At 41.5% G+C, this 24,347-nt stretch overlaps 1 protein-coding gene across 2 annotated transcripts in view; it reads left to right on the forward strand.

Moving 5' to 3' along the window:
* ARHGAP24 (Rho GTPase activating protein 24) overlaps positions 1-24,347 on the forward strand; it is an 896,906-nt gene that overhangs the window by 277,552 nt on the left and 595,007 nt on the right. For both annotated transcript variants that reach the window (XM_069743298.1, XM_069743290.1), the window contains exon 2: positions 5,186-5,385. In XM_069743298.1, coding sequence (XP_069599399.1) covers positions 5,206-5,385 — 180 coding nt within the window. In that variant the 5' untranslated portion in view covers positions 5,186-5,205. The remainder of the gene's footprint in view (positions 1-5,185; positions 5,386-24,347) is intronic.

Consider the following 24,347-nt stretch of genomic DNA (forward strand, 5'->3'; position numbering starts at 1 on the left):
CAATACAATTCTCTTCGTATCCTTTCTTAGGATGCTGCCACATGTGGGGCAGGCGCAGCTCCGTGTCTTTCTGTCTAGGCCTCTGACAGGATCCGACCCCTGCCTGGGGCCCTCTGTCTGCAGCTTTGTGGTGTTCCTCCTTTCCCGCTGTCTGCCTGACAGGAACTGACTGGGTGAAGCCCAGGCAGCGTCTGACTAACTTTCTATCCACCAATTTTACCCTAATGTGAGGAGTGCCCTAGTGGATAAGAGCAAGGCTCCCCCTGGTGGACTGGAGTGTGAAGTGTTGTGTATGGTTTGTGATACCTGGCAAGGTGAACTCCTTTAGTGTCATTAGACGTAATATTACTCCCCCTGGTGGAAGAATAACATTACTGCAACGACCAGGACTCTGGGGCGCTGCATAATACACATCATGTATGGAGGCAAAAAGGCACTGCATATCACCCACAAAACACTATACCAACAGTAAAGTTTGGAGGTGGAAATATCATGGTGTGGGGCTGTTTTTCAGCGTTTGCCATTGGCAAATTTCATGTAAATGAAGGAAGGCTAAATGGACAAATGTACCAAGACATTCTTGATATAAATCTGCTGCCATCTGCCGGGATGATGAAGATGAAGTGAGAGTGCACATTTCAGCAACACAATGATCCCAAACATTCAGCCAGGGAAACTGTCAATTGGTTTCAGAGAAAGAAAATACAGCTTCTAGAATGGCCCCACCAATCAGCTGACCTGAATCCAATAGAAAACTTATGGAAGGAAATAAAGCTCAGAGTTCATAGAAGAAGCCCACTGGACCTTCAAGATTTGAAGAGTGTTTGTGTTGAAGAAGGGGCCAAAATCAAACCTGAGCAATGAATGTGACTGGTTTCTTCATGAAGGAGGCGTCTTGAAGCTGTCAACAGCAACAAAGAGTTTTGTACAAAGTATTAAGTGCATTTCAGAAAGCATGTTTAATACCTTTTCCCTGTGTCATTTCTCATTATTACACATAACTTAATTTATAGACATTTATGGTTTGATTTATTTGCCTGTGTGGATTGGATGGGTTGTTACCAACATCTGGTGAGAATTTCATGTCAATAGCACCATTAGAAATATATTTACTTAGAAAATTGGTGATGTGTTCAATACTTATTTCACTCACTTCGTGTCATATTTTACATAAAAAATAACTGCATTCATTGCTATTTCTCAGTTTAAAATCATGGACATCATATGGACTCAATGAACACAATTATAGTCAATCAGGAACTTCTGAGGTTGGGGCTATCTAACCATTTATCAATCAGAGTGCTGTGGATTCCAGTATGAATGAAAGTCACAACATAAGTGTGATGTACCATTTAACATTTGGTTTGATGGTAAGGGGATTGGCATTCAAATAAATGTATTATTAAGAGGACTCAGCTTAAAAAAGTAATACAAATGATACTTATCTTCATAGTTCCGATACCGCTCCCATTATTAGATTTTTAATAGTTGTTGCTGGTTGGTGCTTCCTAGTTCTATGCTCCACGCACAGAAAATGGACAAAAATGCCAACATTAATAAGGTGTAAAGCAAATAATTGATACAAACAAAAAAGCTCCAGCTTCTATTTTCTTCCACGTACAGAAATTTGACTAATGACTTTGAGCTTCCCAACAATCGTTATGAAGAGCTATGTATTTAGTGTCCCTGTCTGGTTGAGAGTTAAATTTAAGTGCTAATCCAAAATGAAATATGCAAATTGCCTCTTCAGAGAAAAAGAGGACTTGAACTCTATAGCGCCACCTGTTGGGAGTAGCGATCCTACAAGTCACAATCAACCCTTTAACGAGTCATGCAATATGACTTAGGATAAGATGCCAAATCAGTATCTCAATTCGCAGACACGGTGTTTCGGGCTGATGGCCCTCGTCAGTGTGAAGCATGAGAACTAATTTGGCTAGGTGAGAGGCTCTGGACACATTTCATGACAAAGAGGTTAAAAAGAACCCTCACCGCGTACTTGCGTACACTTAAAATCACATATTAAGTATTCATGCTTGTTGTGAGCAGATCACCATACAGTCAGTGATGAAGACTGGACTAAGCAAAAATGCTGTTCCTAGCACATTTTAGGGAAAAATAAAGTGGCCATATCAACATAGCTCAGGCAGCTCTGCTTGCAACTATTGCTAATTTTACTATGCCTCTAATAGTAACACGTAATGAATCCATTGAACGACTGGCTAAATAATGGACTTGACAGGTGCTAAGCTGAATTTTTCAACCTCTGCTGTCAGCACAGTCTCAGTCCAACATTGACCTGGTTTTCCTTATCTTGTTTGACAGCTTAGTTGTTAAGGATACAATGGCTAACACATCAACACAGCTTTTAAAATGTGGTTGTCATGAAGAACATATATGGCATAGGTTGAGAAAGGACTTCACCGTGAGTTGCTCGCTGGTGTCCCCCTCCGCTGACACTCAGCATTTGGGGTACACATCTTACCAGTTGCTCCCTACCTTTACCCCTGAATTCTGATACAAAAATCATCAGTAAGTGATAATCTGACAATCACATAGCATGTCTATCCATTAGCAGAAACTTATTTATATCCCGGAACAAACAACTTGGGAACAGTAAAATGGATTTCAACCTGAATAGCTAACATTTTTCATTTGCTTCCCAGGTTTCCTTGCCTCATATTAAGTGCTCATAGACATAAGCTCATAGTCCCCTCATTACAGAGTCACACCATTCAGTTTTTCGCAGTCAAATTACAATTCGGAATTGCTCCTATTATTCAGGTTGGCTCCAGCATAATTTTCTTTAGTCATAAAAATGAGAAAATATTAAGTTGACAGAAGTTCAGAGATGATATTTATTTGTAAGTAGCTCAGCGGGAGAATAAACCTGACAAATAATAAAACATTTTTAACACTGGAATAAAATTCAGAACACAGGTGTAAGATTCCAACCCATTCTTCTTGAACTATAAAGCAACCCTTCTAACAAAAAGACACATAGGTTATTTACAGCTCAAAAGGCTAAGTAGTCTAGCAAGTCCTGTTGTTATTATTATAGCAGTCTCCGCAGGTGACTACTGATGCATATTGGACATGGGATTTCTAGGAATCCCATCCACCATGCTGTAACATCTGCCCGCTGCGGGTTTGACGCTGCATAAATATGCAGTGCCAAACGAGCAGCAATTTCTGATCATGGGCATATTCCCTTAGCATTTTGCTACATTCACAAATCTGTTCTACATGTCCGTTTGTTGACTGCTTTTTGTCAGTCAGCATACTGACCCATTGATCCCACTGATCCGTGTCTCCGGTCTGTGAGATTAACAGCGTTTTGTTGATCAAATTTGGCCATTAAGTTGATGTATTTCACAAATATTTCCCCCGTATTAGCACTGCACGGGAAAAATAATCTTTAGTCACCCACCAACAGAATGATGTCCCCATAGCCCCCTTTCCCACCACATATAGTATGATAACCCTATAGTTTCCAATAAATATTAAATGATAATTAAAAAAAAAATACTTGCATAACCCCACTCCCTCCGATGCTGTTCTGGTCTGAGATTTCACACACGAGGCGTGATTTAGTGATGCCACTGTGCCTACTGTCACATAGACTGAATGGTGCATCAGGGACCCTGCTCCACCATTGAGTTCAGCAGTATCTACATCCTGAGGATGCAAATACTGGTCAAATTGTGACACTGAGGGTGAAGATTAATCATGGGGTGCAGCATGCCATTGTTTCCAGCCCTTTAGCTGTTCCCATTTACAGGCCGAAAGGAACATTCAAAGGGCCGAATGTGACCCACGGGCCGTACTTTGTCCATGTCTTTTCTGTAGTGTTCTTTTCAATGTGTATAATAATTTGTCCCGCTACTTAAATATCTTTCTTATTTTATGCTGTAAAACATCACTGCATACAATTGTGCATTACCAGTGTTCAATAGAACTTAAGTACCGATTCCTAGTTTGGACTGACCATTTCTCTGTCACCGAAGCTGGGGATGGGTAAGCTGTTATAGATTTTGCACATTTGAAAAAAGAGTCACATTTTTCAGCCATATTGGGATAATGTCCTCACTTAACTTAGAAATGTACAAACAGCCATTGTAACAAACATGGGCGCACTGTGTCTCTCTTCACCATCTCATGTGAAACAACATTTTAGGTGGAATCTTCACATGACATACATGAGGAAAAGAGCACGTATCCAAATTAATTTTGCATGACCTGAGACTGAAGGAGACAGACATGAAGGGACAAAAAAACGGTCATAGGAGCGCATGCGAGACGGTGAGCTGATATAAAGTCTTGATTTCTTAGTTTCCACAACGCGTTTCAATGGAATAGCCCCGTCTTCCTCAGGTGACAGTTAAGTTGACTGTTTTCTTGTCCCTTCTTGTTTTATCCTCTTGCGAGGCATCCGGCTGGAGCTGCAGCGTATCTTCTGTTTTAACCACCCCTAACACCAGCTTGGAGCTCCTGTGAAGCCGTTCGTCACTTTCTTTTTCTCTATGAATGAGACAGACATGGCTGTTTGCTCGTTGCTGAATAAAAAGAAGACAATGTCTTGACACGGCTGCTAAATATGATAAGTCCTTTTTTCAAGTCACCTTATTATGTGCCCAATAGTACTTGAATATGTTTGGAGGATTTAGTTAACATCTAAATTTAAATCAATATTCTTTATTCCTTGGTTTGGTCAAGAGCATTCCATAGTGAAAGGATCCACAATAAATGAGGTCCCTATGGAAGTAGATGGGTTGATCAAATTGTTAGATTCTCAAAAGTATACCGCAGTGCAAAAGACTTGAGAAAGTAGAAATAGCACATAACGTGACTGTGTGCACTGTATTCTCTTTGAGGAAGAGGAACTGCAGGTAAAGGTTGGCTGTGATCCATACTACCTGACATCCATGATTTGCTCCTTTCCTTTGTTTGCCTTTTACAGCTGAACCACTCTTTAAAAAGTAGGTTAGCTCCCCGCTGACTGCCACAGGCATGGAGATAAGTTTGAAGAATACAGTAGGAACCCTTGCAGCGCAACTTTTGTTGTCAGGGACTATTTGTTTTACTGTTCTATCTCTACTGAGGAAACAATTTTTTTTTTCTCTTTCCTATGGAACAAAGATGATTTCATGTATTTTATTTCTCTCTTCTCTTGTTACTTTAACAGAAAAGTCTATAAGTCTGATCATGGACGACTACAATGTCTCTGCGGAGAGCCACCAAACTGGCCAAGGACGGCAGAACGCAATTAAGTGTGGATGGCTGCGGAAGCAAGGAGGTTTTGTCAAAACCTGGCACACGCGCTGGTTTGTTCTCAAGGGAGACCAGCTCTATTATTTCAAAGATGAAGATGAAATGAAACCTTTGGTGAGTAAATGAAACCTAGAATAGAACCATTTAAAGAGATATTATATACACAGTCCAACAAAAAGTGACTAATAACTTGTTTACTTTCAAGCACCCCCTGCATCGGGCTCAATCTCTGGTCTACCATTTGTGGGTTGTGCTATGGGTAAACTTGACTATTTTAGTGTTATTAATGCCTGTATATAATTAATTACCATTAAATATCATTATCAGTAAGTCTAAGTCCAGTGTTACAAATTCATTATATAGCATAAACATATCTATATATATAAGAGGCATTGTGATTACTCGCTAATCCTGCCCCCTGCACAGTAGCTCTGCCTCCCACCACATTACCACACACAATCCCACCCTCACCGCACATAATCCTGCCCCCCACCCCATTACCACACACAATCCCGCCCCCATTCCAAAACATAATCCCGCCCCCAACCACATCACAACACATAATCCCGCCCCCCACCACATCACCACACATAATCCCACCCCCCACCCTATTACCACACATAATCCCGCCCCCTCACCACATTACTACACATAATCCCGCCCCTTCACCAAATTACCACACAAAATCCCCCCACCACATTACCACACATAATCCTGCCCCCCACCACATTACCACACACAATCCCCCATCACATCACCACACATAATCTGACCCCCCCATTACATCACCACACATAATTCCGCCCCCACCACATCACCACACATAATCCCGCCCCCACCACATCACCACACATAATCCCACCCCCCACCACATTACCACACACAATCCCGTCCCCACACATTAAATTGTACCTGGTAGAAGTCAAGGAAAGATCTTTGAAAATGACAAAAATGATTATACATTTAATTGTGTTTACAGAGAAATTTTAACATTATTTATGTTTCGTTATGAAATTTGTTTAGATACTGCAATGAATAAAAAATGCACATCTTACTGAATCCAGTTTGTTTTTGATTTTACACTGTGAATAAAATGTATTATTAGTATTCTTCAGATTTTTAATGATTATTATTGTTATTAACTTCATTTAAGTTAATTTACCACCTGTGTAAGCGTTATTGAATGTTGTCATTATTTACTTTAGTTTAATCACTAGCAGCGTTAATTAGATAGCAATGAGCGTGCCGAGCGTTAGCTGGCTGGAAACAGCTAGTTAATTATATATACTCCTATATAACCAAAGTACAAAATTGGTGGGGAGTAAACTAAATTACCACAAAGTTGGCAATTTTAGGAACTTTGACAGGAGTTGGTGGAAGGAAACAAAATCATAATAAAATATTGATTGGAACACATTAGTTCTCATATTATTAAAGTGTACTAGTCATCCAAATATGAAATATATGCACAGGCTTGTATCTTTGGTGCTCCTTATTATATCTTGAATGATTTTACAGTAAATACTTGTATTTTTTTATTCAAAGAGCCCCTATGCTGCTGCACAATTACACTAAACATGGTAGAAATCCTGCCATTACTGCAGTGACCAATCAGATGCCAGCTCTAAACAGAAACTCCTCCCCTCTGCTAAACTTGTCTGAGCTGTATCAGAAGGGACAGATGGAGCTGAGACACAGTAGAATATTGAGAAAGAGAGAGGAGAGCAGTATAATTGAAGAGAGGAGAGATCAAGCTGACAGCAATATATTTAGAGACAGAGGAGAGATCAAGCTGACAGGAGTATAGTGAGAGACAGAGGAGAGATCAAGCTGACAGCAGTATAGTGAGAGACAGAGGAGAGATCAAGCTGACAGCAGTATAGTGAGAGACAGAGGAGAGATCAAGCTGACAGCAGTATAGTGAGAGACAGAGGAGAGATCAAGCTGACAGCAGTATAGTGAGAAACAGAGGAGAGATCAAGCTGACAGCAGTATAGTGAGAGACAGAGGAGAGATCAAGCTGACAGCAGTATAGTGAGAAACAGAGGAGAGATCAAGCTGACAGCAGTATAGTGAGAGACAGAGGAGAGATCAAGCTGACAGGAGTATAGTGAGAGACAGAGGAGAGATCAAGCTGACAGCAATATATTTAGAGACAGAGGAGAGATCAAGCTGACAGCAGTATAGCGAGAGACAGAGGAGAGATCAAGCTGACAGCAGTATAGTGAGAGACAGAGGAGAGATCAAGCTGACAGCAGTATAGTGAGAGACAGAGGAGAGATCAAGCTGACAGCAGTATAGTGAGAAACAGAGGAGAGATCAAGCTGACAGCAGTATAGTGAGAGACAGAGGAGAGATCAAGCTGACAGGAGTATAGTGAGAGACAGAGGAGAGATCAAGCTGACAGCAATATATTTAGAGACAGAGGAGAGATCAAGCTGACAGCAGTATAGCGAGAGACTATGCTGACAGCATAGTGAGTTATTTGTAACATTGTCATGTAAGCACCTCTTCCAGCCAAGCTATAATCACTCTATGCATTCAGTGAATGTGTACATGTTGGAAAATGATCTTAACTCATCCATAGATTTCCACAAACAGGACTTGTGCTAAAAACTATACTGGCATTTCCCTGGACATTATTAATTTCACATGACATACCATTTCTTTAAAGGGGTTGTCCGGTCCAAATCAATAATTGTGCAGTCACTCTGTATGACTGCAGACTTCTGAATCCCCCCCAGCGCACGCACTGTGTGCTGCATGGATTTGGTTTTGAGCCCGGGACCTGAGGGTATATATGCGTTATACATACTCCTGGCTAGGGGTCTAGTGGGTGCGACCTCGCTCCATACACTTATCTGTCTAGCAATGCAACCGTCCAATAGGTGTGGCCAACAAGTGTATGGAAGCAAGGTCATACCCACTGGCCCGGAGTATGTATAACGCATACATACCCTCCATTCTCAGATCAGATACCGCCGGTGAATGCTCGCAGTGCAAAGTGCATGCACTGGGGGGATTCATAAGTCTGCAGTCACACACAGAGTGACTGCAGACTTATCGATTTGGACCGGACAACCCCTTTAAGTGTATTAGTAGACTTCACTTTCCAATACAAGTGTGACCCACAAAAATATAAGCAACTAGTAGACTTTTGTTTTACAATAGCAGATGTATGCAACCAACGATGGAATATGTGATCAGAGTTGTTTAAAAAACAGCAGAATTAAATGTCAGTTCTAACAATTATGATTGTGTGGATAAATAAAAGTCAGCCATTTCCCAACCAGATAATTTTACGTTTTTGTACTTTTGTTTTTTCCTCCCCTTCATCCAAGAGTCATAACTTTTTTTTTCTAGCCACATAAATGTATAAGGGCTTGTTTTTTGCAGGACAAGGTATACTTGTGAGTGAAACTATCCATTTTATAATTTCACGTACTGGTACTGTAAAGCAGCAAAAAAAAATAGTGCTGTAAAATTGCAAAAAAAAGCACAATTCTTGTTTTCGGGGTTTTGTTTTTAAATTGTTCATTATAAGTTGTAAAAAAGACCCAGCAATATGATTCTCTAGGTCAGTACAATTCTGATGATATCAAACATGCATCATTTTGACTTTTATTAAGGGATAAAAAAAGTTTGCAAGTTTGGAAGACCAAATTTTTGCTGAGACCCTTATTGTTTTTAATGTTTGGTCAGAGCTGTGTGAGGGCTTGGTTTGAGCTGGTGTTTTTGCTGATACAATTTTGGAGAAGATGTAGATGTAGAGTAGATGATGTTTCGATCTCTTGTAATGCACATTGTCATGCAATTTAATTATTTAAAAATCATACAATGTGATTTTCTGGGTTTTATTTTTAGATTCTGTCTTTCACAGTTGAAGTGTACCTATGATAAAAATTACAGACATCTCTATGGTTTGTAGGTGGGAAAACTTACAAAATCGTCAGTGTATCAAATGCTTATTTTCCCCACTGTATATACCAAATACTTGAGTATAAGCCGACCTGAGTATAAGTCGAGACCCCTAATTTTGCCACAAAAAACTGGGAAAACTTATTGACTCGAGTATAAGCCTAGGGTGGGAAATGCAGCAGCTACTGGTAAATTTCAAAAATCAAAGTAGGTACCAATAAAAGTAAAATTGATTGAGACATCAATAGGTTAAATGTTTTTGAATATCCATATTGAATCAGGAGCCCCATATACAGTAATGCTCCATACAGTTCATGATGGGCTCCATGAGATGCTCCATACAAAATACGTCTCATATAATGCTCCATATAGTTCATGATCGGCCTCTTAAGATGCTACATACAAAAATATGCCCCATATAATGCTGCGCAAAGGTTAATAATGGCCCCATAAGATGCTCCATATTAAAAGATGCCCTGTATAATGCTGCACAAAGGTTAATGTTGGCCCCATAAGATGCTCCATAGAATAATGTGCCCTTTATAATGCTCCATAAAGGTTGATGGCCCCATTAGATGCTCCATAGAATAATATGCCCCATATGCTGCTGCGATTAAAAAAAAATGACATACACACCTCTCAAAACTGGGCGCCGAGTGCTTGCGATATTCATCTGTCCCCATTCCACTGCCGCATACCACTGTGTCTTCTGGCACTCTGCAGTGACTGTTCAGGCAGAGGGTGCGCACTAAACATGTCATCACACCCTTTGACCTGAACATCACAGCCAGAGGATACGGAAGAGGAAGACAGAGCCCGATGGTGGAACGGGGACACGTGAATATCGCATGGCTCACCCTCCTTGTCATACTCACCCCCTCCTGCACCAGGAGGGGGTGAGTATGATGTGACAGCTGCCGCTCCCCCTCCCCTGCCGACCCCCTGAGACAATGACTCGAGTATAACCCAAGAGGGGCACTTTCAGCCTAAAAAAAGGGCTGAAAATCTCAGCTTATGCTAGAGTATATATGGTATATATACACACGTGTTAAAATTGTTGGTACCGCTCATTTAATGACATAAAAACCCACAATGGTCACAGAAATAACTTGAATCTGACAAAAGTAATAATAAATTAAAAATCTATGAAAATGAACAAATGAAAGTCATATATTGGTTTTCAACCATACTTCCACAGAATTAAAAAAAAAAAAATCATGAAATAGGCCTGGATATAAATTATAGTACCCTTACCTTAATATTTTGTTGCACAACCTTTTGAGGCAATCACTGCAATCAAATGATGCCTGTAACTGTCAATAAGACTTCTGCACCTCTCGACAGGTATTTTGGCCCACTCCTCAAGAGCAAACTGGTCCAGTTGTCTCGTGTTTGAAGGTTCCCTTTTCCATACGGCATGTTTCAGCTCTTTCCAAAGAGACTCAACTTAGGATTTTGGTCAGGGCTCATAGAAGGCAACTTCAGATAAGTCCAATGTTTTCCTTTGAGCCACTCTTGGGTGTTTTTATCTGTGTGTTTTGGGTCATTATCCTGTTGCAAGACCCATGACCTGTGACTGTGAAAAAGCTTTCTGACACTGGGCAGCACAGTTCTCTCTAGAATCCCTTGATAGTCTTGAGATTTTATTGTACCCTGCACAGATTCTAGACACCCTGTGCCAGATGCAGCAAAGCAGCCACAGAACATAACAGAGTCTCATCCATGTTTCACAGTAGGGACAGTGTTCTGTTCTTGATATGCTTCATTTTTCCATCTGTAAACATAGAGCTGATGTGCCTTGCCAAAAAGTTCCATTTTTGTCTGTCCATAGGACATTCTCCCAGAAGCTTTGTGGCTTGACAACATGAAGTTTGACAAATTCCAGTCTGGCTTTTTTATGATTTTTTTTCATCAATGGAGTCCTCCTTGGTCATCTCCCATGAAGTCCACTTTGGCTCATAGTCCAGTCAAAATAAGGTTTGACCCGGAACAAATTCCAAGAAAGCGTTTTATGATTTTTTTTATTACTATTATATGTGGGAAACAACATATTAAAAGTTTTCCAAAAATTGATCACCACAAAGGTCCTAACTATGATGTCATAAGACGATGACAGCCATCGCACTAAAAATAACGAATATTTCCATATTTCAAGCTGTAGCTTTAGGTTACAGAAGAGTTTGCATTTTGTATAGTATATATTTCATATAACAATTTTTATACAAAGTTTTATACCAGCTACAGTACAGACCAAAAGTTTGGACACACCTTCTCATTTAAAGATTTTTCTGTATTTTCATGACTATGAAAATTGTACATTCACTGAAGGCATCAAAACTATGAATTAACAAATGTGGAATTATATACTTAACAAAAAAGTGTGAAACAACTGAAAATATGTCTTATATTTTAGGTTCTTCAAAGTAGCCACCTTTTGCTTTGATGACTGCTTTGCACACTCTTGATATTCTCTTGATGAGCTTCAAGAGGTAGTCACCGGGAATGTTCTTCCAACAATCTTGAAGGAGTTCCCAGAGATGCTTAGCACTTGTTGGCATTTTTGCCTTCACTCTGTGCAGTCCAGCTTGCCCCAAACCATCATCTTGCCAGGTCATCTAGTGTAGCACCCCATCACTCTCCACTCTCCCCCACATCATCACACCTCCTCCTCCATGCTTCACGGTGGGAATTAGGCATGTAGAGTCCATCCGTTCACCCTTCTGCGTTGCACAAAGACACGGTGGTTGGAACCAAAGATCTCAAATTTGGACTCATCAGACCAAAGCACAGATTTCCACTGGTCTAATGTCCATTCCTTCTGATCTTTAGCCCAAACAAGTCTCTTCTGCTTGTTGCCTGTCCTTGGCAGTGGTTTCCTAGCAGCTATTTTACCATGAAGGCCTGCTGCACAAAGTCTCCTCTTAACAGTTGTTGTAGAGATGTGTCTGCTGCTAGAACTCTGTGTGGCATTGACCTGGTCTCTAATCTGAGCTGCTGTTAACCTGCGATTTCTGAGGCTGGTGACTCGGATAAACTTATCCTCAGAAGCAGAGGTGACTCTTGGTCTTCCTTTCCTGGGTCGGTCCTCATGTGAGCCAGTTTCTTTGTAGCGCTTGATGGTTTTTGCCATTGCACTTGGTGACACTTTCAAAGTTTTCCCAATTTTTCGGACTGACCTTCATTTCTTAAAGTAATGATGGCTACTCATTTTTCTTTACTTTGCTGCTTTTTTCTTGCCATAAAACAAATTCTAACAGTCTATTCAGTAGGACTAGCAGCTGTGTATCCACCAGACTTCTGCACAACACAACTGATGGTCCCAACCCCATTTATAAGGCATGAAATCCCACTTATTAAAACTGACAGGGCACACCTGTGAAGTGAAAACCATTCCTGGTGACTACCTCTTGAAGCTCATCAAGATAATGCCAAGAGTGTGCAAAGCAGTCATCAAAGCAAAAGGTGGCTACTTTGAAGAACCTAGAATATAAGACATAATTTCAGTTGTTTCACACTTTTTTGTTAAGTTTATAATTCCACATGTGTTAATTCATAGTTTTGATGTCTTCAGTGTGAATGTACAAATTTCATAGTCATGAAAATACAGAAAAATCTTTAAATGAGAAGGTGTGTCCAAACTTTTGGTCTGTACTGTACATGGACAGGCGAGGTCATGACGTCATCCATGACGTCATGACATACGTATACATTTCTACAAATTATAGAATTAATACACAGTGCATTTTAAGACCTACTTCATCACTGAATAAGCGTGTCAGGTCAATAGTCACTATTTTCATCATCAGACACTGCTTCCTCACTCATATTGTCACAATGCCCTTCTTGACATAGTCCGCATACCCGTGAACAGGTAAGTCTGTGTCTTTTGCAAGTGCACCGAAGTGTACTACAACCACGAGAACAATTGCAGTGAATTATTTTCAGAAGTGTTTTTGGCGCGGGTGAAGTATCCATCATCACTGGAACTAGACTGTTGTTCTGCAGTTCCCATCCCCATTCAGTAGTGTCCATGGCCTCACCATTGTCCATCCAAAGCATGACTTGGAGGTAACTCCAAAGGGCATGATACTTTGTTACAGAGGAGGTCGGTGGCAGTCGTTCAGGTGTAACAAAGATTTTGGCTGAACCAACTTTTTTGCAGAGAGTAGAATACCTGATTGCAGACAGATTGTCTCCAGGTTTGCCCCCAAACAATGCCACCATCGCTTTACACCCAGCGTCTTCAATCTCAGCTCTGTTTTTGTTAGGTGTGGAAAAGATTTTAGCACAGCTATTTAAGACCGAGTCTCCCTTCAAAACCGCAGAAGTGGTATTGCAACCCGTGAATGCATGAAGGAACAGAAGACTGCTGCAGGCATGGTTTCCCAGGAACTTCTTCATAACCTTAATGTTGTATACTGCTGCAGGACTCCCTTTATCTGAGTAGAAATAAAGCTTGCTGCCATCGTTGGTTGACGCGTGATGAAGTAACAACACCAAAAGATCTGTATCTTCGCCAATGAGACTAGTACTTTTGTTGGATGACATTGACACTGCTGCCTTAGCAATCTCCACATCTGCATCCCCCTCTGATTGTATTATGTGGCAACCTCTGTCATTCATGCGCTGTGAAACAAGATTGATACGAGACTGTTTGTTCTCCACTTTCGAAAGGAAGTCTTCCTTTTTCCTGACAAATTTCGTTCCTTCAGCAATGTTCACTTTGTTACTTGTTTGTTTTTTGCGCTGTCGCTGATGGGTAATGTCCTTAGTCTTTGGTCCTCCAATGTAACCATCAAATACTATCGTAGCCTTACCATAGTGCTTTAGTGTGAAAGATGCATAGTCTTCAGCGATTAAACAATATGTCTTTCCTTCTGACCACTTCAGTCGATGGAGAAGAGAACCTCCGTCAAGAACATAATGTTCCACTTCGGGTACATCCTTGAGTTTGCATCTCGGCTTTGGGAAAATGGCCGCCGCGATCTCTTGTGCGCACGCGCGGCATCCCGCGGCCATTTTCCTGAAGCCCCGTGCAGCAGAGCACTCCAACTGCGCACGCGCGGCCCCAGGAAGATGGCCGCCCCCACCGATGAAAGGGATGACAGCGCAGATCGCGCGCTGTGTCTTCACATGGGCGCAGGGAATTCGGACCTTGGACATGCGCACACCACTACGCCACCAAAGGAAAGCTGGGGAAGAAAAGAGCACTGTGAACACGCCCACCTGACCAGACAGCCTGATTGACAGGCGAAAACGGCGACTTTGGTAATGTATTTCTCAGCATACATGGGGAATCAGGGTACACTACATACACTATAGTAACGCACAGCGCAGGCCCTATTTAACAGTATTTATATCTCAATCTCAAAAAACGGGGTGACAGGTTCCCTTTAACTGAAAACAGTGTTTGACCCTCCATTGTTGCCACTATTTCTCTGCCAATGGTGAACAGGTTATGAACATTCACATCCTTATTTGCATTGACACAGGTGATAATGTTGCGAAGAGACACTTCATCAGAGAAAGGTGAAAAGGTCTTGAGTTTATCTACAATTTTCTCCAGGTCTTCACAATCTCTTCTCGTCCTTGACGTTCTTGCCTTCTTGTGTTGTTCACTGGTGACAAAGCTCTGGCAAGTGAAACCCTGCATTGCATCACTGTAGGAAGAGGACACTGGCACAGACCGAGTCCACAAGGCCCTCTGATGTTCGGACATTCCACTTCCTCTGGTGAGTCCTCCTGCAGTTTTTAGGGAGTACATCAGAGCTTGCTCGATGACTAGGTCGTCACCCAGGCCTGCCCAGTACTCATCAGTCCGCCTTACAACATGCAAGCCATTCATAAATCTATGGAAGACTGGTGGCATATCATCTTCCAGAGTGATCATAGACTGGAGGTAAAGGTAGGCGGCCTTCACATAGTTCCCATGCCCAGAAGCTGCAAGAATGGGCAAACATTCAGCTACAGCATGAAGGTGCATCAGCCAGGATCCTGTACGATCGGCCTCGATAAGCTCCCTTGCTATTCAACCATCTGTTGGTAATTCAGCCATAGTTTACTGGTACGAGAGTGAGCGGATAATCCGTTTCTTTTGGTGGACAAGAGGTGGACAATTTGATAGACACTGCAAGGCGAGTCGCATTTAACATTTTACAGCTTTAGCGGCCATATTCTTTGACGTCACATTTGGACCCTTTGTGGTAGCCCTATCTTGGTAAACTTTTAGTATGTTTTCCCTACATGTAATACTACCAAAAAAAAACTATAAAACGCTTTCTTGGAATTTATTCAGGGTAAAGTATTTTTTTTTCGTATTTTGACTGGACTATCATACAATGATGGATGGTGCGATCTAACACTGATGTTCTGTGAGCTTGAAGTTCATCTTTAATCTGTTTAGAAGTTTTTCTGGGCTCTTTTGCTATCATTTGTATTATCCGTCTCTTTGATTTGTCATGAATTTTCCTCCTGCGGCCACATCCAGGGAGGTTGGCTCAGTCTGAATAATATGTGCAATTGTAGTCACAGGAACATCAAGCTGCTTGGAGATGATCTTATAACTTTTACCTTTAACATGTTTGTCTAAAATTTTCTTTCTAATCTCCTGAGACAACTCTTTCCTTCACTTCCTCTGGTCCATGTTGAGTGCGATGCACACCATGTCACCAAACAGCACAGTGAGTATCTGTAGCCCTATATACAGGCCCATTCCCTGATTCCAAGATTGTAGACACCTGTAAATGGTAGTAATGATGGTAATTAGTCGATACACTGTGATCCCCTAATACACTAATTCACCGTGATTTACACCGTATTTTCAGGGGTACCATCATTTCTGTCCTGGCCTATTTCATAAGTTTTATTTTTTATTAAATTCTGTGGAAGCTTGGTTGAAAAGCAATGTCTGACTTTCATTTGTTCATTTTCATAGATCTTTTATTTATTATTACTGTTATCAGATTCAAGTTATTTCTGCGACCACTGAGGGGTTTTCTGTTATTAAACGAGGGGTACCAACAATTTTGACCACATGTGTATATATGCATATATACCGTATATGTATTCTTTTTAGTCTTGGATATCAATCAGTGGCCAACTTACAGCAGACCTTGAGCAATGCCAGTTGTAAAGGTCATCTACATAGCTGCACTCCATGGTTTTCAGAGCAGACATGACTGGGATTTCAAAGGCAGCTTTTGTGTAGTTGAGCTGCAATGCTGGAATTTCCAGCACTTATGTTGCTGTTTCCAAGAAACAATGTTACTTGCTTTCTATCAAGGCAATTATTGAATTGTAAAGTAAGCTTTAGGCTATTTTCACATGTGTCATGGAAGATGTTTCAGTTAAACAATTAAGTACAGTCATATTATTGCCAATAATACTTTTTTTCTGTGGAAGAATAGGTCTTAGAAAAAATGCAGTGTAGATTATGCAAATTGGCACTTCAGAGAGGAAGAGGACTTGAACTCTAGCACCACCTATTGGAAGTAGCAATCCTAACAGTCAATATCGACCTTTTAACAAATCTTGCCACATGACAAACCAGAATCGCAGTTTAGCAAATTGCATCTTCAGAGAGGAAGAGGACTTAAAATCTATCGTCACCTATTGGAAATAGCAATCCAAATATTTAAATTTCCCAGTGGAGCATTGCATGGCCTATAAGTCTCCCTACAATGGCATGTCAGGCATGTCACTCTCCACAAGGATAGAGGTTACCTCTTAGATCCCAGAGAAAGTGTGGTATTTTTGCCTGTGGCCATCAATGAAAATTCACTCAAATTTTTCTGGAGCAGTTAAAAAAAGGCAGTATTTTAACTAGTTGTTCTATTAAACAGGGACACTTTGTTTACTGAGCCTAAGCCTCGTAAAACATTTTTGTCATATACATAGTAACATAGTAACATAGTTAGTAAGGCCGAAAAAAGACATTTGTCCATCCAGTTCAGCCTATATTCCATCATAATAAATCCCCAGATCTACGTCCTTCTACAGAACCTAATTGTATGATACAATATTGTTCTGCTCCAGGAAGACATCCAGGCCTCTCTTGAACCCCTCGACTGAGTTCGCCATCACCACCTCCTCAGGCAAGCAATTCCAGATTCTCACTGCCCTAACAGTAAAGAATCCTCTTCTATGTTGGTGGAAAAACCTTCTCTCCTCCAGACGCAAAGAATGCCCCCTTGTGCCCGTCACCTTCCTTGGTATAAACAGATCCTCAGCGAGATATTTGTATTGTCCCCTTATATACTTATACATGGTTATTAGATCGCCCCTCAGTCGTCTTTTTTCTAGACTAAATAATCCTAATTTCGCTAATCTATCTGGGTATTGTAGTTCTCCCATCCCCTTTATTAATTTTCTTGCCCTCCTTTGTACTCTCTCTAGTTCCATTATATCCTTCCTGAGCACCGGTGACCAAAACTGGACACAGTACTCCATGTGCGGTCTAACTAGGGATTTGTACAGAGGCAGTATAATGCTCTCATCATGTGTATCCAGACCTCTTTTAATGCACCCCATGATCCTGTTTGCCTTGGCAGCTGCTGCCTGGCACTGGCTGCTCCAGGTAAGTTTATCATTAACTAGGATCCCCAAGTCCTTCTCCCTGTCAGATTTACCCAGTGGTTTCCCATTCAGTGTGTAATGGTGATATTGATTCCTTCTTCCCATGTGTATAACCTTACATTTATCATTGTTAAACCTCATCTGCCACCTTTCAGCCCAAGTTTCCAACTTATCCAGATCCATCTGTAGCAGAATACTATCTTCTCTTGTATTAACTGCTTTACATAGTTTTGTATCATCTGCAAATATCGATATTTTACTGTGTAAACCTTCTACCAGATCATTAATGAATATGTTGAAGAGAACAGGTCCCAATACTGACCCCTGCGGTACCCCACTGGTCACAGCGACCCAGTTAGAGACTATACCATTTATAACCACCCTCTGCTTTCTATCACTAAGCCAGTTACTAACCCATTTACACACATTTTCCCCCAGACCAAGCATTCTCATTTTGTGTACCAACCTCTTGTGCGGCACGGTATCAAACGCTTTGGAAAAATCGAGATATACCACGTCCAATGACTCACCGTGGTCCAGCCTATAGCTTACCTCTTCATAAAAACTGATTAGATTGGTTTGACAGGAGCGATTTCTCATAAACCCATGCTGATATGGAGTTAAACAGTTATTCTCATTGAGATAATCCAGAATAACATCCCTCAGAAACCCTTCAAATATTTTACCAACAATAGAGGTTAGACTTACTGGCCTATAATTTCCAGGTTCACTTTTAGAGCCCTTTTTGAATATTGGCACCACATTTGCTATGCGCCAATCCTGCGGAACAGACCCTGTCGCTATAGAGTCCCTAAAAATAAGAAATAATGGTTTATCTATTACATTACTTAGTTCGCTTAGTACTCGTGGGTGTATGCCATCCGGACCCGGAGATTTATCTATTTTAATCTTATTTAGCCGGTTTCGCACCTCTTCTTGGGTTAGATTGGTGACCCTTAATATAGGGTTTTCATTGTTTCTTGGGATTTCACCTAGCATTTCATTTTCCACCGTGAATACCGTGGAGAAGAAGGTGTTTAATATGTTAGCTTTTTCCTCGTCATCTACAACCATTCTTTCCTCACTATTTTTTAAGGGGCCTACATTTTCAGTTTTTATTCTTTTACTATTGATATAGTTGAAGAACAGTTTGGGATTAGTTTTACTCTCCTTAGCAATGTGCTTCTCTGTTTCCTTTTTGGCAGCTTTAATTAGTTTTTTAGATAAAGTATTTTTCTCCCTATAGTTTTTTAGAGCTTCAATGGTGCCATCCTGCTTTAGTAGTGCAAATGCCTTCTTTTTACTGTTAATTGCCTGTCTTACTTCTTTGTTTAGCCACATTGGGTTTTTTTTATTTCTAGTCCTTTTATTCCCACAAGGTATAAACCGCTTACACTGCCAATTTAGGATGTTCTTAAACATTTCCCATTTATTATCTGTATTCTTATTTCTGAGGATATTGTCCCAGTCTACCAGATTAAGGGCATCTCTAAGCTGTTCAAACTTTGCCTTCCTAAAGTTCAGTGTTTTTGTGACTCCCTGACAAGTCCCCCTAGTGAAAGACAGGTGAAACTGTACAATATTGTGGTCGCTATTTCCTAGATGCCCGACCACCTGCAGATTTGTTATTCTGTCAGGTCTATTAGATAGTATTAGGTCTAAAAGTGCTGCTCCTCTGGTTGGATTCTGCACCAATTGTGAAAGATAATTTTTCTTGGTTATTAGCAGAAACCTGTTGCCTTTATGGGTTTCACAGGTTTCTGTTTCCCAGTTAATATCCGGGTAGTTAATGTCCCCCATAACCAGGACCTCATTATGGGTTGCAGCTTCATCTATCTGCTTTAGAAGTAGACTTTCCATGGTTTCTGTTATATTTGGGGGTTTGTAACAGACCCCAATGAGAATTTTGTTACCATTTTTCCCTCCATGAATTTCGACCCATATGGACTCGACATCCTCATTTCCTTCGCTAATATCCTCCCTTAAAGTGGACTTTAGACAAGACTTTACATAGAGACAAACCCCTCCTCCTCTCCGATTTTTACGATCCTTTCTAAACAGACTGTAACCCTGTAAGTTAACTGCCCAGTCATAGCTTTCATCTAACCATGTCTCGGTTATTCCCACTATGTCAAAGTTACCTGTAGATATTTCTGCTTCTAGTTCTTCCATTTTGTTTGTCAGGCTTCTGGCGTTTGCGAGCATGCAGTTTAGAGGATTTTGTTTTGTTCCAATCTTCTCACTGTGGATTGTTTTAGAAATGTTCTTACCTCCCTTCTGAGTATGTTTTCCTGGATCTTCTTTGTTCAAGTCTAATGTTTTTCTTCCCGTCCCCTCTTCTTCTAGTTTAACGCCCTCCTGATGAGTGTAGCGAGTCTTCTGGCGAATGTGTGTTTCCCAGGTTTGTTGAGGTGTAGTCCGTCTCTGGCGAGGAGTCCATCTTACAAGTAATTCACACCGTGGTCCAGGAATCCGAATCCTTGTTGTCTGCACCATCGTCTTAGCCAGTTGTTTGCATCAAGGATCCTGTTCCATCTCCTGGTGCCATGCCCGTCTACTGGAAGGATAGAAGAAAAAACTACCTGTGCATCCAGTTCCTTTACTTTCTTCCCCAACTCTTCAAAGTCTTTGCAGATTGTCGGTAGGTCCTTCCTTGCCGTGTCATTGGTGCCAACATGTATCAGAAGAAATGGGTGGACGTCCTTGGAGCTAAAGAGCTTTGGTATCCTATCGGTCACATCCTTGATCATCGCACCTGGAAGGCAGCATACTTCTCTTGCAGTTATGTCCGGTCTGCAGATGGCTGCTTCTGTGCCTCTCAGTAGTGAGTCTCCCACCACCACCACTCTTCGTTGCTTCTTGGCTGTACTTTTAGCTGTCACTTGTTGCTGTGTGCCCTTTTCTTTTTTGCTTGCTGGTATTGCTTCATCCTTAGGTGTGCCATCTTCATCCTCTACAAAGATTTGATATCGGTTCTTTAGTTGTGTGGTTGGTGATTTCTCCATGGTCTTCTTGCTTCTTTTGGTCACATGCTTCCACTCATCTGCTTTTGGAGGTTCTCTGACACTTTTTTCACCTTCTGTGACCAGTAGAGATGCTTCTGTTCTGTCTAGAAAGTCTTCATTCTCTTTGATGAGTTTCAAAGTTGCTATTCTTTCTTCCAGACCCCGCACCTTTTCTTCTAAAAGGGCCACTAGTCTACACTTCTGACAGGTGAAATTTGATTCTTCTTCTGGTCGATCTGTGAACATGTAGCACATGCTGCAGCTCACCATGTAGGTTGTCACATCTGCCATGTTGCTCCTAGATCCTGCTGACTTGCTGTGTGTTTTCCTTCTTGTGTAATCTACTCAGCCAAGCTCTCTTGCAATAATGTCCTACAGGCAAAAATTTGCGCGCCTTAAGGCGCGCGGTTTGGTGATGCTTTCCAATCAGCTGGTCCCGGCTGTACCCAACGATCTTCTAGCTTAGGGAGACTCTTCGCTTTTGCCAGAAGGCACCTGGAATATGCAAATTAGCCTCCTCAAGCTTGAATCCCTGGTTTGGTGATGCTTTCCAATCAGCTGGTCCCGGCTGTACCCAACAATCTTCTAGCTTAGGGAGACTCTTCGCTTTTGCCAGAAGGCACCTGGAATATGCAAATTAGCCTCCTCAAGCTTGAATCCCTGGTTTGGTGATGCTTTCCAATCAGCTGGTCCCGGCTGTACCCAACGATCTTCTAGCTTAGGGAGACTCTTCGCTTTTGCCAGAAGGCACCTGGAATATGCAAATTAGCCCCCCTCAAGCTTGAATCCCTGGTTTGGTGATGCTTTCCAATCAGCTGGTCCTGGCTGTACCCAACGATCTTCTAGCTTAGGGAGACTCTTCGCTTTTGCCAGAAGGCACCTGGAACATGCAAATTAGCCTCCTCAAGCTTGAATCCCTGGTTTGGTGATGCTTTCCAATCAGCTGGTCCCGGCTGTACCCAACGATCTTCTAGCTTAGGGAGACTCTTCGCTTTTCCCAGAAGGCACCTGGAATATGCAAATTAGCCCCCCTCAAGCTTGAATCTTTTATCAAATCTATGCAAGTCATGGGCTGGGGCAGATTTGTGTCTTAATGTGAGCTAGGAAGTAGAAAAAGTATGGTGAATTTGTTAGGCTGCCTTTTTTGCTAAGCCCCACTTACTTTTAAAAACCACTGAGAGCGTTGAGAAATTATAATAAGTCACAAATTTCAGAAAACTGTCAAGTCACGTTATAACTGTCTCCTGTGTCTTCATTTATTTGCTTGCCTCCATTTAGATGGTGTCATATTTCCATTTGCCCTAATTACTAGACTGGATTTTACTAAGAAGATGTCACATGTTTATATCATATTTTATCTCTAAGCAGTTCAGGGCTACAGAGTTTTTAGAACTGAGCTTCTTTTTAAAGGGAACTTGTCATAAAATGTCCCACCCCTCACATCTCCCAAATCATTAATTTCATTGCATAGCCCTTAAAAAGTTAATGACTAGTGATGAGTGAATATGCTCGTTACTCGAGATTTCTCGAGCATGCTCAGGTGTCCTCCGAGTATTTTTTAGTGCTCGGAGATTTAGTTTTCTGCACCGCAGCTGAATGATTTACATCTGTTAGCCAGCATAAGTACATGTGGGGATGCCTGGTTGCTAGGGAATCCCCACGTTTACAGTCATGGCCAAAATTTTTGAGAATGACACCAAAATTATATTTTCACATGATCTGCTGCCCTCTGGTTTTTATTAGTGTTTGTCTGATGTTTATATCACATACAGAAATATAATCGCAATCATATTATGAGTACCAATAGGTTATATTGACAGAATGAGTTAATGCAGCAAGTCAATATTTGCAGTGTTGACCCTTCTTCTTCAAGACCTCTGCAATTCTCCCTGGCATGCTCTCAATCAACTTCTGGACCAAATCCTGACTGATATCAGTCCATTCTTGCATAATCAATGCTTGCATTTTGCCAGAATTTGTTGGTTTTTGTTTGTCCACCCGTCTCTTGATGATTGACCACAAGTTCTTAATGGGATTAAGATCTGGGGAGTTTCCAGGCCATGGACCCAAAATCTCTATGTATTGTTCCATGAGCCATTTAGTTAGCACCTTTGCTTTATGGCAAGGTGCTCCATCATGCTGGAAAAGGCATTGTTGGGCACCAAACTGCTCTTGGACGGTTGGGAGAAGTTGCTCTTGGAGGACATTCTGGTACCATTCTTTATTCATGGCTGTGTTTTTAGGCAAGACTGTGAGTGAGCCGATTACCTTGGCTGAGAAGTAACCCCACACATGAATGGTTTCAGGATGCTTTACAGTTGACATGAGACAAGACTGGTGGTAGCGCTCACCTCTTCTTCTCCGAATAAGCTGTTTTCCAGATGTCCCAAACAATCGAAAAGGGGATTCATCAGAGAAAATGACTTTGCCCCAGTCCTCAGCAGTCCACTCCCTGTACCTTTTGCAGAATATGAGTCGGTCCCTGAAGTTTTTTCTGGAGAGAAGTGGCCGCCTCACAGTGCGTGCAGAAGCACTCACACCAGCCTGCTGCCATTCCTGAGCAAGCTCGGCACTGCGGGTAGTCCGATCCCGCAGCTGAAACAGTTTTAAGATACGGTCCTGGCGCTTGCTGGTCTTTCTTGGGCGCCCTGGAGCCTTTTTGACAACAATGGAAGCTCTCTCCTTGAAGTTCTTGATGATGTGATAGATTGTTGACTGAGGTGCAATCTTTGTAGCTGCGATACTCTTCCCTGTTAGGCCATTTTTGTGCAGTGCAATGATGGCTGCACGTGTTTCTTTAGGGATAACCATGGTTAACTGAAGAGAAATAATGATACCAAGCACCAGCCTCCTTTTAAAGTGTCCAGTGATGTCATTCTTACTTAATCATGACTGACTGATCGCCAGCCCTGTCCTCATCAACACCCACACCTGTGTTAATGGATCAATCACTAAAACGATGTTAGCTGCTCCTTTTAAGGCAGGACTGCAATGATGTTGAAATGTGTTTTGGGGGTTAAAGTTCATTTTCTGGGCAAATATTGACTTTGCAAGTACAGTAATTGCTGTTAAGCTGATCACTCTGACATTCAGGAGTATATGCAAATTGCCATTAGAAAAAATGAAGCAGTAGACTTTGGAAAAATTAATATTTGTCTCATTCTCAAAATTTTTGTCCATGACTGTACTTATGCTGGCTAACAGATGTAAATCATTCAGCTGCGGCGCAGAAAACTAAATCTCCGAGCACTAAAAAATACTCGGAGGACACCCGAGCATGCTCGGGAAATCTCGAGTAACGAGTATATTCGCTCATCACTATTAATGACCCCTAGCCCTTAAAAATTGAATGGCCCCATAGTGTTGCTTCAGCTGTGAGAAATTTGAACATCGGTCTGTAAGTGCATTGGGGAGTGACGGTGCACTTACAGCTTCATACCCACGGCTGTATTTCTAAAATAGCACCACACTCCCGGGGCTGATTACAAGTTTGTTATCTCTACACACTGGACACTAACATGTCAATCAGCCAGGGGAGGATGCTCCTAGGTCGCTAATACAGCAGAGGCTCACGCGCTG

Source organism: Ranitomeya imitator, chromosome 1, assembly GCF_032444005.1.
Source record: "Ranitomeya imitator isolate aRanImi1 chromosome 1, aRanImi1.pri, whole genome shotgun sequence".
Lineage (NCBI taxonomy): Eukaryota > Metazoa > Chordata > Amphibia > Anura > Dendrobatidae > Ranitomeya > Ranitomeya imitator.